The sequence below is a fragment of the Mastacembelus armatus genome, chromosome 7 (assembly GCF_900324485.2).
Source record: "Mastacembelus armatus chromosome 7, fMasArm1.2, whole genome shotgun sequence".
NCBI lineage: Eukaryota > Metazoa > Chordata > Actinopteri > Synbranchiformes > Mastacembelidae > Mastacembelus > Mastacembelus armatus.
The window spans coordinates 2,775,752-2,793,430 of NC_046639.1; the positions used below are offsets into that span (position 1 = coordinate 2,775,752).

Here is a 17,679-nt window from a genome sequence, read left to right on the forward strand (position 1 = left end):
ATGTAAATGACATTTAAATATCAATGTGACTAAGGTGAAAATGTGGGTGTGTGATGTTTGAGACTCTTTAAAAGCAGGTCCAGCATCGTCTCTTCTCCATCACTGATTAGTTCATTAAACATATAGTCTGGACATTTCCTGACTGTTCCTGTTACTTTTATCTCTATTTTCCATTAGTGGGACTGGTGCCCACAACAAACTAGGACCAAATAAAGGTGAGTTTTAAATTCTGTTCAGGCCAACTGGGTCAAATTGTATTAAATTTTGACTCATTTTGCAGTGAATTGTTTCTTTGAACTTGGCAAATCCAAAATCCATCCATCCATCCATCTTCTATACCCGCTCTTTCCTTGTTCAGGGTCACGGGGATCTGCTGGAGCCTATCCCAGCTCTCTCTCGGGTGGAAGGCAGGGGTACACCCTGGACAGGTCACCAGTCTGTCGCAGGGCCCAAATCCAAAATGATTTTTTAAAATAAGGAGTTTCTAGTTGAGATTATGGAGGATAAAACCATCAGATATTTATGTTCTCTAAAATTTGTTAAATGCTTTGTCTGAAATGACATTTCTTGCACCGTTATGTTTTGTATTCTGAAATCTTGTGTTTTCCAATTTAGTTGTTATTGTTGTAAGTTTACTGGACGTCCTGTTATATTCCCACACTATTCAAATCATATTGTGCAGCTCTATGTGTCTGTGAATCACAGACTATGTAACCAGGACTAATGTGTAACTGTTTTTTTACACAGACAAATTATCATTGGTATCACACCCCAAATCCCATACAGGACAAACTGATGGCGACAATTGCAGAGTGTAACCTGGAGGTGAAGACAACAACAGGGTAAGTGTAAACTCTCATTAATCTAAGATGCTGTGTGTTGAAATTTGACAATTTGTCTTGAAAGATATGTTTGAAAAATACACCTAACTGTTTAATTTTCTCTGCTCTTCTGTATTTTCTGTTTTTCATTTTGCCTGCCAAAAATATTGACCGTCTGAAAATCCTACAGAAAGGTAAAGTAATATACAGAAGTATACATCACATCAACTCAGAAAAGCTGAAGAGCTTGTCAAATGAAAAACAGGGGAGTGTGAAAGATGTCATATTGTTTTTTGGAGGTGTGACGTGTTTAAAGACAGGGTTTACTGTGTAGGGTGTAAGAGGGGACTATATCAGCTGCTTGACCAAAGATAGTGAAGACTGGTTTACATCACTGGGTAAACAACTAGACCTGGTTTTACCAGCACTTCATAAGTGGCGGAGATAATTTATGTTTCTGTGCATGTGGCGGAGATAATTTATGTTTCTGGAAGATCCAGGACCCATACACAGAAACATAAATTATCTCCGCCACTCGGCGGACAGGCAGGCAGACGGAACAAAAACGCCACTCAGTGTTAGAATTGGATTGAGTTGTCTATTTACTTACTTTCTTGTTCCAGGTGTTTAATGATCCAATCCATGGACACATAGAGTTACACCCACTTCTCATCAAAATCATTGACACACCCCAGTTCCAGAGACTGAGAAACATCAAGCAGCTCGGAGGAGCCTACTTTGTTTATCCTGGAGCTTCTCACAACCGCTTTGAACACTCACTTGGGTTTGTCTGCATGTTTGCTGATATACACAGACATATGTCTCTGAAATTATCACAGTCACAGTTAAGGTGAAGGTCAGATTGCATTAAGCACCTAATAAAAACTAGAAACCAAAACCAAAGTATATACATTCCATACCACAGTACAGTAATTGTGGAGTGGGTGTGTGTGTATGTGTATGTGTGTGTGTGTGTGTGGGTGTGTGTTCTACAGGGTGGCGTACTTAGCTGGTGAACTTGTAGAAACTCTGAGCAGAAAGCAGCCAGAGCTTAAAATCGATGACAGGGACATCCTTTGTGTGCAGATTGCAGGTCTTTGCCATGACCTGGGTGAGTAATACACACATTACCTGTGATCATTTTTAAAAAGCTAAAGTGAAATAAATTGGAAAATTAAAAATTGATATAATGACCAGGGGGTGCAGCAGAGATAAACAATTAAAAATTGTTTTTTACAAATAACAAACAAATAAAAATAGAGAAATTGGTGAATTCATATTAACAGTAAACAGTGAAACAGTAAATGGAGAGTTAATACAAAACTATCTTTTTATAAAAATGTGATCAAACACAATTATACAAAGGGGAGTGTTATGAAACACTGATGTGGTGCTGAAGGAAGATAGGTGAGGACCCAAGTGCAGGACACAACGATTCTTTATTTCCTGGATCTTCCAGGACCCAGGCACAGAAACAAAAATTATCTCCGCCACTCGGTGTTTGGAACAAAAACGCCACTCAGCGTAACAGACACAAAATAAACACTCCTTCAGTTGTTGCGAACATGCATTACATGCATCACTACAAAGCTAACTTTAATGCACCGACAGAGAACAAAGGAAACACAAAACTGAAGATTAATTAACACAGGTGAAGGTAATCATGCTAACAAACAACCAAGAAACAAAGTTAATCCAGGTCACAGAGGAGAACAACAGGAAACTAACCAAAATAAGAGACCAAAACCGGAACTGAGAATGCACATCATAACAGGGAGTCTGTATTTTGAGTAGAGTTCTGTTTCTAATACCAGCCTAAAAAGATATAATCACAAATGTCTCACTATAAAGTTCACACACAATCAAGATTAGGTAATTATACATTTAATTCTTCATGTCTAGGACATGGACCATTTTCTCATCTGTTTGATGGAATGTTCATCAAAGAAGCACGTGAAGAACTTAAAAAAAGTAAAGAACATGGAGAACATGAAGAATGTGAAAAATGTAAAGAGTGGAAGGTAAGAAATAATTTCTGTTGTCTAGATATAAGATAGTAATGACACAAACCATCACTGCAAACAAATTAAGCACAAACATGTCTAGTTTTGAACCAAATGAACAAATGACAATGAAAAATGCTTAGGATTAATCCTGAAAAGCATTTATTGGTTACTGTGAAACTGTGGTCAAAAGACAAATTTGTCTTGAGGTACTGACGTCATCTGGGTCAGATCCTTTTTAGTCAAACTAAACTGACCCTAATGTGTAAAATCACTTCACATCTTAGTTTGAAACTTGATACTTTAGGAAATATGATTTAATATGCTATTATTCTGTGACAGAGTTTGATTACAAGATTGAAGCCATTGAACCAGCAGCCTGTACTACAGTTTAACATTAACACCTGAAGCAGGAAGAAACAGCTGCCTGGCACTGTCCAACAGTAACAAATCCCACCTACAGAACCAAAACCTCTAAATGTCACTAATTAATATTTGTATCTTGCCTGGTAATTCATATGAAACTCTAACTCTTTATGAAAGTCTAAAAGGCACAATTAGCTTTTTAGTAGGTAGTTATATAGGTCACTGATTCTTCAGATAAGGGACAAAACCTGTTTTAGAACTCAAGCTTTTAAAATATGACCTACATTAATTTGAAATTGTTATATTTAGAAAGACAGGCCTTAACTATCAAACCATGCAAAGGAACTGTTTTTTCTTCTGAAAATAATAATCTAGCTCATATCATAATTTGTATCAACTCCATAAGACTCAGAAGTTCACTGTTTAATTTTGTTCAGGACCACAAGAATGTAAAGTCCTCAACCACATTATAACAGTTTTTAACTCTGATATGTAATAAAATATTTCACACTATTCTGAAAACCTAAATTTCCAAATATTTTTATTTTTTACCTTTGTTTTTAATGTTAAAATTATCAGATATTTTTCATTGACAAATGAGACAATATGATGTAGATCAGTTAACTTCAACAGATGAACAATATAAACAGATTATAGACAGAGACTAACCACTATTTTTTGAAAATTAACGAAAACATGCAACAGACATTGTTGGCAATCACTGATGCTGTTGAAAAAATCATTGATCAACATTTTGTTGATTAATTTTAAGAAATATACAGCTAAAACAACAGCAGCTGATGATATTTTGACCACATTATCAAAAATGCTCGTCTTTGAACTTAGTCAAAGTTGACAGTCCTTTCTGGAGCCACATTAGTTCACTGGAATAATAAGAAGAACAAAACTGTCAGAAAGATATAATTTCATTATTGTGTCAGTGGCATTCTTGATTTCAATAATGAAACTGAATTATCCATAGACTCTGAAACTTGATTTTCATTTGATTGACATGACTGAAATATTTTTATGGTTTAGTATAGTTAATGCATTTATGGTTTAAAATACTCAATTTAATATATAATTATATAATTTAAAAGCTGTGAGCTATTAAAGTAGCACACACCTTGTCCATGCTCTACAGGTCAAGAGATTATGTTATAAAAGACTAAATAATGTAAATGTGTACATATATTTGAGTGTGTATAGAGACCATGAAATAACATTGGTACATTTTACAGTGCTCAAAAATAAGATGATATTTCCACATTAAGAGCTTATGGTGGATTTTCATCTCTGTGTCATGTTCCAGGGAGGTAGTCAGGAGCACAGTATCACCCACACAAGAATACAAGGTTAGAAGTACCGAGTCATTTATTGGTACAGACTGTAATGAATGGCAATGACCAGTAGATGGTGTTGTCGAGCTGGATTTGACTTATTGGAGTGGAGTGGTTTCAGCCGGGCCAAAACACGGTATGGACGTGCCGGTAACGACTGATTGGTCTGGGAGAACTGGGTTTGGCCCGCAGAGCAATATCTTACGGAGGCTGGTTTTCCTAGGTCGTGGGATCCGGTTTAATTCACAGCCAACCTTTAAATGGAGGGGAGAGAACCACAAAGACCAGGGAGCACGTAGTTCAAAAACTGGCACTTGAACAAAATCAAACACTCCCGTAATAGGGATCTCAAGAATACTTAATCAAAAACAAGACGGAACCGACTCTGGTCGGGACTGAATGCCAAAAAAAGAGAACTTCTCCTCTAGATATTCGTGACACAAAAACATTAGTCCTGGTCAAAAAACAGGGAAGTAGGGAGAGACTCAGCTAAGAGCACTTTCCTGGTGTCCTTCGTTTCTATGGGCTCCAGATCCAAACAATAAACCGCTGGAGTCAAGGAAGACAACAGATAGCGACCTTCCTGAGGCAGGCGTGCTCTATTTATCTGGGGACAAGACAGACAACAGGTGAAAACAATCAGTGAGTTAATTCAATGCGCCCATCGTGAGGAGGAGTAGGATCCTGCTGGTCCTTCAAAATAAAGGCGCCACTCCGGAAGTCAGGGGAACTCAGGTCTTCACATTCTGTCAGAGATAAAACCTGACAGTGTTGACAAAACAGTTTTTTGCTCTCATGCAAAAGATTTACTTTCCACTGCAGCCATTTAGTTTTTCCTTAGCTGCTTGCTAATTAAATAAACTCACTAAAATGCCTCAATTCAAACTGCAGTTTTTAAGCTAATTCTCATTGTTGGGGAGACACATTAAAGCTGTGACCACAGTGATATCAACTTTATGTGTCCAAAATATTTTCCAAAACTAAATCTTACCAGAGCATATGAAGTTTGCTGCATTCATCATACACAGGAGGTGTCCTCATGGCTATTACTGACCATACTATTTCCTGGTTTAGTTAGCATGATAAAAAAATGAGAAGGGTGCTGACAGAAAATGAGGACACAACTTTAATAGGCTTATTATTATAGAAGATATTGTTTAAAGTTAGTTTTTTTTATTTTTTAATGCATTTATATGTTTATATGTTTTTCCTTAGATACATATATTTCTAATTTATAGAGGATTTTGGCAGTTGTATATTGTTACTACATAGAGAAGACAAGAACATGTACTTTCTAACGACAGAACAATAATTAATAACATATGTATGCAAAAATTCTTTAAATTTTATTATATATGTATATTTTCATTATAAATATATCTTGTATTTTTTATCAAAAATATGACTTTTCTATGTGAGACATGTTTGTCCCAACTCTCCAGAATCAGGACTTACAGTGGGTACGGAAAGTATTCAGACCCCTTTAAATTTTTCACTCTTTGTGTCATTGCAGCCATTTGCCAAAATCAAAAAAGTTCATTTTCTTTCTCATTAATGTACACTCAGCACCCCATCTTGACAGAAAAAAACAGAAATGTAGAAATTTTTGCAAATTTATTAAAAAAGAAAAACTGAATCTTTGCATCTCTGATACTTGGTTTAATAGCAGGTCATATGTAATTTACAAGCATAGGTGCTGATTTATGTTTTTCCCAGTGGGAAATACCAGCTACACCAACACGTTTGTAGGCACTTTTATCATATCATTTCTATAATCTAGATAAAGTATTTCATATAATGAGTGATGATCCATGTAGACTATGGACTAAACTACTGACTAAACTGTTTCTAAGTATTTTGCAGCAAGATTCCTCATTAGCGGACTTTTATAGAGTTTGTCCTCGACACAATGGACTCAGATTTGAGACTATGTGCAAGACAAATTTTTACACCTTGGTGCTCATTAATTTCATTGAGTGCTCTGACCCTGCAGCACCCACAGGATCGTGAGCTTACACCATTACAAGTGTCATTTATGGCCACAGATTTGCTGTGATGAGACAGTCCTATATAAATCCATCACATGTCATGTTTTTGCAAAGAAATGCTTTGTCTGCCTGAGCAGTGCATCATGTGTTTAATTCAGTTTGAAACTCTGGCCATGCACACACTTATATCAATGTATTATTTGTATCTTGCAGCATGAGGAGGCCTCTGTAAAGATGTTTGACTACCTGATGGAAGATGATGAGGTGGAAGAGGAGATGTCAGAATACCATCTTACAGATCAGGACGTGACCTTTATTAAGGAGATGATTGACCCCAAAGGTCAAACCAAGGAAACAGATACACCTGATGTAAGTCATCTGAAATTAGTCAGTCTTCTCAATGATAAACATATATAGATAAACATAGAGTTTCCTCAGACTCTGTCTAATGTGACTATTGTGTTTTCATCTCCACAGTGGCCACATAAAGGCAGAGGACAGGAAAAGTCCTTCCTCTATGAAATTGTGTCAAACTCAACAAACGGCGTTGATGTGGACAAGTTTGACTACTTTGCCAGGTGAGGTTTAATGAACAGCTACTGTAGAATAATTTACTTTTTGATGCAGAGTGATGATCTAATATGTATTATTTCCCATGAACAATTGTAGTTTATATATTTTATCACATTTGCAGCTTTTCCCAGCATGCTTTGAAGTTAAAAAAATAAACCTAATTTTCTTCAGTCAGAAGTGGAGAAGCTTCTTGGATGAGAAATGAAACATCTTCAGTTGAAGACATTTTATCTCTCATCTGAGGAGAATCTTCAGCAAGTCCATTTGTCAACTTTCAGCCTCTTTTAGACACAGACCACCATGACCAGGATCACTGAGAATCTCCACAGACATGTCTCCAGATATTTTCTGTCTATTTCTTCTCAGGGACAGCCACCACCTGGGCATCCAGAATAATTTTGACCATCGCCGCTTTCTGGAGTTTGCCAGGGTGTGTGAGGTGGATGGGCAGAAACATAAAAACATATGCTCCAGAGACAAGGTGCTGATGATGTTGATCTTTCTTTTTAAACAGAAATGTATTATTTGATTAGTTATGACTAAACTACAGACAAATTGTCTCAACAGGAAGAGTGGAATCTGATTGACATGTTCAACACACGGACTGGTCTCCACAGAAGAGCCTATCAGCACAAAGTGACAAAGATCATAGAGAATATGTGAGTATCTACTCATCTTATGTTGGTACTGTACAACATTGTGTTTGTTCTTCTGCCCAGTTTAGATTATTTAATTTGTTTTATGAGTCACTCTCTTGTGTTGCACTATGTCTTTAAAAGTCACATTATGTTTAATGTGTTTATCCAGGATCAATGATGCTTTTTTAAAAGCTGATCCATTCATCCAGATTGAAGGTTCAGGAGGGAAGATGTTCAAACTCTCCACAGCCATAGATGACATGGAGGCCTACACCAAGCTGACAGGTCTGTAGATATCTCTCTCTCTCTCTCTCTCTGTGTTGTTTGTTCATGATTGATTAACATTATGACACAGGGAACAGTGGGCAGGGTTGGTGCCATGTTTAATATGTGCCACATCAATGTGACATGAATTGACTTAATGAATGTCCTGAATTGACTGTTCTGACATGTTCTACCAGACATTTAACTGCACACAAAGAAATCAACTGTAGATGTTCAGCAATTGACATCACAGCCTGAGTTACCATGTGGGGTAGAACACACAGAAGTCTTGGTCCTGCACGAAATGCATCATAATTATAATTATCATCTATGAATGGAGTTGATTTAATCCTTATGACTATAAATCCAACTTTATTTATACAACTGAACATTTTATTAACAACAAGAGCCTACATAGTTTTCTATCTATCTAGAGCTATTTATGAACTAAGTGGCAAGGCAGGTTTATTTGAATTACTGTGTATAAGTTGTGCTATACAAAGTGCTTTTAAAATAGTCTCAGTTGTCATGTGTCATATTGCAGAGCTAAAAAGATTTAAACATTGTCAGAGATGAGGCCTGTCTATCATCAGGAAGACTATTCCAGTCCTGACTCTGGGCACGAGCAGAAGGCCTGTCCCTGATGTTCTCAGAGTCCGACATGGTTCACATGGCACCAACATGTCAGAGATGTTCTGTGGTGCTGAGCCATGAAGAGACTTATACACAAGCAGGGCTGTTTTAAAGTCTATTCTCTGAGCGACAGGAAGCCAGTGCAGAGATCTGAGAACAGGAGTAATGTGGTTGTACTTCCTGGTTCTAGTCAGGACCCAAGCAGCAGCGTTCTCAATGTACTGTAGCTGCCTTACAGCCTGTTTTCAGAGCCCTGTGAGCTCTGTGATCTAACCTGCTGGAGATAAATGCAAAAGTGAGACAAAAATAGTTTTAACTGGTCTCTCAATCACATCACTGAGTCAGCAGCCTCACTATGGTCAATGTAGAAGACATTGGAAATGAAAATAAAATGCATTTTCCTTGTGTTCTTGTGTAGAACTAATTATTCCTCTAGTATAATTAAAAAATAAGACTGGTGTCTTAAAACAAACAAAACGTTCATTTGTCAGTTGCTAATGTTAATCACCATTGACTCTCATAGGTGCAGGAGGCTCCTACTACACCTACTGATGTATGCTGATAACACATATTCAATAGTATGACAACAGGGTCTTTATTGTTTTAATTTAGTCTGTATGTCTTCACTTTAAACATCACAACAGAAGAACCTAAGATGAGAACTAATCAACATGTTTATTAAACATGACAACTGATATTTGGAGAGAGTGAATGAAAATCTCCCTGAGTCCTCTGACTTTACTGCTCCATCTAAAGTCATCACAGGCCACAGCACCACCTTTGACTCATGTCCTATATTGAAAGAGTGTAACAACCAGGTTACATTAACTTTGATTTTATAACAATACATTAAATAGAAACACCTGCACATGAATATTTGTACAATTTTGTAATAGTTTGATTTTTAGATTATATATCAGGATAAACTCATTTACAGTAGATTATTCTTGTCTCAGTTTTACTCGATCCCTCCATGACACTCTGCTACTTTGGAGTCAGTGTCAGAACAAATCTTAGCCTTAAAGTTTATTTTGTAAAAGTATTTTCATGGTCAAGAAATATAATTAATATAATATAATTAGTTGTTTGCTGTGTAAATTATTCAGTTTATATTCTCAATTATTTCTTGGTCAGAAATGAATTTGTGATCTTGTTCTGTCCTGTCTCCTACTCTGACTCTGTGTCCTGTAGATAATGTGTTTGAACAAATACTCAACTCTTCCTCTGATGGCCTGGGACCAGCAAGGGAGATTCTAGAGAGGATCGTCTCTCGAAAACTCTACGTGTTTCTGGGTGAATGTAAGGTTGAGATGCCCTCCACAGTACGTATTAATGTTGCTTGACACAGAACTGTGTGTATTATTTTATTTTCCTGCATCATTTTATATTGCTGGCATCCTTGTTGTACCTGGATTTCACATTAAACTTGTTAAATGTGTTGACAGACACATTTAAACACCTGAAAAACCTTTAGGATTCATATAAAAGAAAACATTTCTAAATTTAAAGAATTAATGTGAACAGTGTGTTGTCATGATGCAATAAATCTATTTCTTGTTGCTCCTTCCTCCTTTTTTCTGCCGTCTCACAGAGTGATATTCCTTATTCCGAATGGAAAGAGGAATTAGCTGCTACAGGACCTGCTGACAATAACAAGCTGGACCCTGAGGACTTTGTAATTGTGGTGAGTCTTTAATTAACTTACTTTCACTTCACATTTCTAAAATCTAATTTTGATTAGCAGTGAATTTGTAAGATTTTGCCTTTACTGTTAAATATAAAACAGGCTTCTCTCTCATCATTATGTTTTAGGATAATACTATCGCTCATGGGGTGCAAGACAAGAAATCCATGGAATGCATCAACAACATATATTACTACAGCAAGCATGATCCTGACAAAGCAGGCAAGGGCAACCAACACAAGGTCCAGATCCCCCAACACAAGGTCAGAACTAAAACAATGACAACATGAGCTGTGTGTATATCTTATATTTTCCTTCTCATATTTATGCAACAGTTTTGTTTTGTTTTTTGTAAAGTGTCCAAGCTTCTCTCAATGTCCTTCTGTTTGCAGTTTATTAGAGTTTACTGTAAGAGGACTACAATGCAGAAGAGGACTGACAAGCAGAAGAGGAAGATTGCCCAGAGGCAAGAGAAGAAGAAAATGTATTTGCACTTTGTCCAGTGGTGCGAAAACAAAGTCTTTGATATAGTCAAGGTAATATTTAGAATTATTTTATTAAATATGTTATAGGTTAGTGATGTCAATGATAAACCTATGGGGATTATAATAACTATTGATACATGAAAATGATCTAGTCATCCCTTGTTTACTGGAATTCCTTTAATGTTCTGCTCCAGCTCTGTGTCCTGGTCGATGTATGAACATTTAGCTGTGCACAGGATTATTTACTTATTCAGCAGAGATTAGTCAAATTATCATCATATCAACACCGTGGACATTCAGCTGTGGTGACATCAAGAATTTAAATGAGATATTTATATATTTAATTTGACACCTCCATCCATCTACCTGTATTTTTACTGCTTTTGCCTAGTTACCTTCCATCCAAATCAAATCTCCCTTTCCTCATAGCTTTCCACCAGACGCTCTCCCTCTGCTCAGGTCCAAAACTGTGCTCTGTCTTTGGACATTTACATGTAGCCAAAGGAAAATCAACAGATCGTAGTTTTGACTGTGGAGATGAGATGCTCTAATTTAACATGCACTTATCTGGATGACTGAATCTAACTTTTCAAATTAACACTTTATTTATGCAGCACTAACAAATAGATGGAGCCGACCGAAGTCCTAGACATAATTCTAACACATTTAAAACAACGAACACCAATCAACAATGACAGCAACAATATTAACAATAAACCACAGACAGTTTTCAGACTCCAGTTCAACTGTAACATCAGAGTTTAAAACTTTGTATAAATGTATACATAAAATATGTGTTAAATCCTAAGGTGGTGTCATCACATATGTTGTTTTTAATGACCACCAGTCCACAGCCCTAAACTTTGCAATTTAGCCAAAGAAAATTTAGCTGCATAATCTAAATGTTTTGTTTTGCTTTGTTGCACTGCACTGCAGTCTTGTATCACCAGATACTCTGCACTTCTTTGTTAATTCTAATGCACTGCTGTGTTTTCTATTGCAGCATGGATTCAATCCTGAGGAAAATTAATGAATAAATGCAAATCAGTGAAGCTGAAGATGTGGATGGTGGAGATGAAACCTGAAAGAAAGCAAAAACACTGATGATGAGCAGTGGAAATCAGTGTATTTCAGTTCATTGTTTTATTCAGCTATCACTAACATTTATCCTTTGTTATTTTTGCATAGTTTTCAAATGATCTTAGTCAAATTTGCAAACAAAGTACAAGTGTGTATTCTTTATGACTGAGGTAAGTTTAAAGCACCAACATGTGTAATGGTGTCTGTCACTTAAAGTCAATAATTCAGGTGTTGGGACTGCAAATTTAACTTTTTATCATGTGAGTTAACATAGTCTGATTATATTTTATCTCGCTTTTCAAGTATATTTTGACCAAAGTTATGTTTTGAGGTTGTAACTTGTATTTTACTGTATCTTCCCTCACATCATCTATTGTTGCACGGCCACTGTTCATTTTTAGATGTTTTTATTCCTCTTTTATTGGTGCTGTATTTTCTCTTTTTTTTTCCTTTGGATTATTCTATCTTCTGAAATTATCACAGTCATTATGAAATAACAATGTGTTAATTTGAAATAAATAATATATTACCTGTAAAATTACATATATAATCATAATTGTTTTATTGTACTCTATATATTACATTACTTTTTCGGTGTAACATTGTTTGTGACAAAGTTTGAGTAGCTTTGTGTTTTGCTCAGTGTGTGTTCATTAGATCAGGAATATGTAATGGGACTAAAGGGAAACCTGACAAAGGTTCATTAACTAGTTTTACTCATAGTCAGATGGTTTGAAAACAGATTGTACCTGCTCTATTTGAAATAAAGCTTCTTTTCTCTTTTCTCTCTGAAGTATATGTGTATATGTCCAGTAACATGATTGGGTATAAAAAGAGTATTTTAGAGAGTCAGAGTCTCTCTGTCATGAGTCCCCTTGGGGCCTTACTGCCAGAGGACTTTTATTTTGTGTGGTCTTCCTGTTTCCCCTGTTCTGGTCTCCAGCAGCTTTGTCTGTCACTCATTATTCACACCTGTCTCCAATTACCTGTTTCAGCTTTCTATAAGTTCTCCCGGTCTTCCTTTGTCTGGTTGCAGAAGCATTAATCTGTGTTTGAGACTGTTTAGTTTTGTTGGACGCCACATATGATGCAACGCCGTTTTGCCAGCGATCGTATGTAACCGCTACGGTTGAATTTGTGTTTTTCTCGAGCCCTGGGACATCCAGGGTAATTAATAAACTTCTCTGTCCTGCATTTGGGTCCTGTCACTCCTTCCTCCTGCCAGCACCTCAAAACGTAACTCTCTCAGAAGTAAACATGGACAGAGGTTCACCAATCTGTGAAAAGCTGCATCAACAAATTGTCAAACATTTTAAGAATAATGTTCCTCGATGTAAAATTAAAAAGACTGAATATATCATCTAAATCAAACATTCTCTGATGAAATATTATGTGAGTAGCTACTAATCTTATGTTGTTACTGTACAACATTGTGTTTGTTCATCTGCCCAATTTAGATGATTTCATTTGCTTTATGAGTCACTTTCTTATGTTGAAATATGTTTTCAAAGGTCATATTATGTTTGGTGTGTTTATCCAGGATCAGTGATGCTTTTTTAAAAGCTGATCCATTCATGCAACTCTCCACAGCCATAGATGACATGGAGGCCTACACCAAGCTGACAGGTCTGTAGATATCTCTCTCTCTCTGTGTGTTGTTTCTTCATGATTGATTAACATTAACATTAACACCCTTGCTATACAGTGTGTGACACTAACAATATCTTGTTATTATGACAATGACAATAAAGTGTTGATTTTGATCCAACTTTATACAGTTTAGCAGGTGAATTACAAAAGCCTATGTAGTTATCTAAAAGCTATTTATAAACTAATGAGTGAGACAAAAACTGTCAGATGGAACTGGTGTCTTGATTTAGCTTAAATATATTTGACTGTCTATTTTAAATATTTGCATATCAAGACAGATCAGATTCAGGCTTTTCACTTTTAATATCACAGCAGAAGAGCCTAGAACAGGGGTGTCCAAACTACGTCCCGTGGGCCGACTGTGGCTCGTGGTCCATTTTTAGTTATAAAAATATAATGAAATATGGCCCACGCATGAAACTTGTTCTTAACCGTATTGTATTACTGGGTTTTAACACAAGGCCGAGCTGTTTTGATGAAGTCATAGGATCTTGTAGGGACTGCTGAGTATTTAGTGAAATTTAACTTTACTTTTTATTATGTGAGTTAACATAGTCTGTTTATATTTTATCTTGAATTTCAAGGACATTTTGACCAAAGTTATGTTTTGAGGTTGTAACTTGTATCTTCCCTCACATCATTTATTGTTACACAGTCACTGTTCATTTTTAGATGTTTGTTTCTCTTTTATTGGTGAAATATGTTTTCTCTTCCTTTTCCTTTGAATTATTCAACTTTCTGAAATTATCACAATCATTATGAAAGAACAATGTGTTGATTTGAGATGAATCATTTTTTACTAGTACAATTACAAATATGATCACAACTGTTTTACTACAGAGCTGAACTCACATTTTCAGTGTAACATCTGTGTGACAAAGTTTGAGTAGCTTTGTGTTTTGCTCAGTGTGTGTTCATTAGATCAGGAATATGTAATGGGACTAAAGGGAAACCTGACAAAGGTTAATTAACTAGTTTTACTCATAGTCAGATGGTTTGAAAACAGATTGTACCTGCTCTATTTGAAATAAAGCTTCTTTTCCCTTTATCTTTGTGTAGTTGACCTTGTCCAACACTAGAGGGAATCATACACAGTTTCTCCATCTGTGACCAGGAAGATATTAATGTAACTTAATGTCACATCTATGTCTTTGGGTATAGATTCTATGCTGTGAACAAAAACCCCAAAGATCCAATATTTATCATATTTTCCTTTCCCTGAGATCAAATATTTTTGTGTAAACTGTGTGAACAACAGATTTGTTTTTAAATCTCAGAGATCCAAAACCACCATATTACACACAAATATTAAATGTATTGGATTTTAATGTTTGTATTTTTTGTTTTATTACAAATTGTTGATAAATGGGAAAAAGAAAAGTTAGAGCTTTGAGTTTTAGCAATGCTTAATATTGAAATTAAATGCCTGGATTTACAGACTTCATAATCCAGTTTGACATTTCTAGTATTTGGTTTTAAATGATTCCATTTCTTTTGATAAATACTTCATAAATCTGGACAGATGGTGTGGACGTCTGAATAAAAAGCTAAATTTAAGTTACTCAAAGTGAAGATGGTGTAAGGAGAGCAGCAAAAAAGTTAGATCCTTCTGTGGGAAAGGTTTGGATTTGAAAGTTTGATTGAAAAGGTTTATGAACTCTGGAAATATTGTACCTGGAGTATGTGTCAATATAATATAACATTTCTTGGCATATCTGTATTTAATCATATGAACTGTGTTCTTTAACAATCTAAGTAGAATCTGGATGCAAGACAATATGGAGAGTGACAAGACACTAAGTGTCATCTGAAAGGCATCCAGTGACTGCCAAATAACTCACCTTAATAAAATTAATCCTTAAATTAAATTGTTCCAATTTCACCTGAACAACAGATGCTCTTGTTCTGTTTTACAACAGATTTCAGTCTGATGAATATTTTAAACTGGCGTCTGGTTGCTATAATCCAGCAAAATTTGCACTGCTGGTTTCTGGAATTGACGAGAAGAGAAGCACCATCTATTGAAACACCACCAATCAGAGTCAACTGATCCAACATATAGCCCACTGTTCTGAGAGGATACAATCTGCTAAACTGTTGTAATACATATGTCACCACATCTGTGTTCATAACTGTACTACACAGTATTGTGCTGTGCACAGTTTGCTCCAGTTTGCACCAATAGACACAGTGTGAATAGCAGATGCTTAACATTGCTTTTTACCATGACACCATAAAGGTTAGTGGGGATATTTAATAACATGTATTACTATGTACTGAGGTAACAGTCTGTGAAAGTAACATGCTCGCTGGCAGGCTTTCTTCAACAAACTACTGAGTTTCTGTGTCTCCTCCATTAATCAACTCAGAGTCACCTGAACTAACTGATCAGCTGTTCTGAAACCAAAACACCAAAAAATTGAGTTTCCCATCTCAGGGTTAATCAACTTCAGGTTGTAAAAACGTGCTTTGGTGGTCTGTTCATTGATGAAAGCTTGTTTGTTAAGACAAGTGCTTGGAAGGAGAAGACATTTGTGTCTCAGTGGGACCAAATACAACAACTTGTTAGAGCACCAGTCCCAGGGCACAATGTCCCAAGATGAAAAGGGTTGGGCATTGCTTAGTAACCCATTGCTACAGAAACAATGTAGCAACAACACAAGACCTGGAGGTTAGACCAGATCACAGAACAAGGTATTTTAAATGTTCCTAAATATACATCACACTACATTGTTAGGGTTTGAGAGATGAGAGGCTAAGCCAAAGAAAGACAAAGAGCTTGAAGGATCATCAGCAAAAGAGCATGCAAGGTACCGCACCTTCACAACCACACAAACGGGTGTGTTTACAGCCTCATACTGCTGTGAGGTCCATTGTCAGTCGACAACCACAGAGAACAACAGAACAAAATTAGGACGATCACAACATGGAAGGTAGAGAAACCAGTGTGACAATTAAACTTGGAAAACCAGTAAATGGATTTATTAAATTCAATAGTAAAATTATTCTTTGGCATGACTGTGATCCAACACAACATGGAATGTAGAGAAACAAGTGTGTGAGAATCAGACGTGGTTGTTACATACAATACATATAATCTCATAATTAAAGTAGGTGCGTCCCATTTATGTTTTGTTTTTTCAGCTGCCTAATGGTCTCATGCAAGTTAGCAAATGTAGCGTTTGCTAAATTTATGTGCCATCTTGTCTGTGCAGGTCAAACTGTACGAGGAACAGATAACTCCAAAATGACTTTATCCCTTAAGGTCCATTCATTTATTAAATTCAAGAGTAAAATAATTCTTTGGCATGACACAACATGGAATGGAGAGAAACCAGTGTTTGACTTGGAGAACCAGTAAACTGATTTATTAAATTCAACAGTAAGGCACCATGGAGAAATGATGAGTCGGTCAGGGCACAGAAAAGGGAGTTCTGAAAGGCCAAACGAAAACATCATGAATTAAAACTCCAAGTTCAATATGACATTTATAAACCAACATTGTGTGTATTCAATGAAACTCTAAAAGGAGAAATGTATTTTGTTTAATTCAGCAACAGCAGTAACATCAGGACATGTGACAACAAACCCTCTGTTTCCATTGCCATCAGAACTAATCTCAACATCTAAATGTAAAGAGTTTGTCTTATTTTTTAATGACAAGGTTCTGGATATTAAACAAGCAATAAACTGCACTACACAGATAACAACTCTGCAGCCATCCAGGAGAAAATGACAAAACAGTTGACAAGACCATCTCTAGTCTGAGTCCATCCACCTGCTGCCTTGAAGTTTTTCTCATCAAGCCTGTCCTGAAGAAGAGCAGTCTTGATGCCACAGTACTGAACAACTATCGGACCATATCATCAAGGTGACACATGACATTCGTCTGAAGACCGACAGTGGCAGAGTCTCTGTCTTAATTCTGTTGGATCTGAGTGCTGCTTTTGATACCGTGGACTGTGTGATCTGGTTACAAGGATTAGAGGACTGCATAGGCATCTCTAATACTCCCTTAAATGCCCTACCAGGGCCCATCTGTGGGCCAGAAGATGTAGAAACTGTATTTCCAGATGTATTACCAAAGCTTGTCAGCCATATTTGAATAAAGTCACAATAGACTACAAAGTGTTTTCTTTCCAATGATACCAAGC

General features: G+C 36.3%; 1 protein-coding gene across 1 annotated transcript; it reads left to right on the forward strand.

Moving 5' to 3' along the window:
* Nucleotides 1-419: 419 nt before the first annotated feature.
* Nucleotides 420-11,932, forward strand: LOC113146011 (deoxynucleoside triphosphate triphosphohydrolase SAMHD1-like; the record flags this gene model as incomplete). The annotated part of the gene is made up of 14 exons (XM_026333202.1): nucleotides 420-428; nucleotides 1,445-1,605; nucleotides 1,817-1,932; nucleotides 2,724-2,842; nucleotides 6,732-6,887; nucleotides 6,996-7,096; nucleotides 7,458-7,572; nucleotides 7,659-7,750; nucleotides 7,899-8,014; nucleotides 9,818-9,948; nucleotides 10,218-10,310; nucleotides 10,439-10,573; nucleotides 10,703-10,846; nucleotides 11,799-11,932. Coding segments are annotated over 14 exons (1,515 nt in total), but the record flags the coding sequence as incomplete, so codon positions are not given.
* Between the last annotated feature and the right edge of the window lie 5,747 nt (nucleotides 11,933-17,679).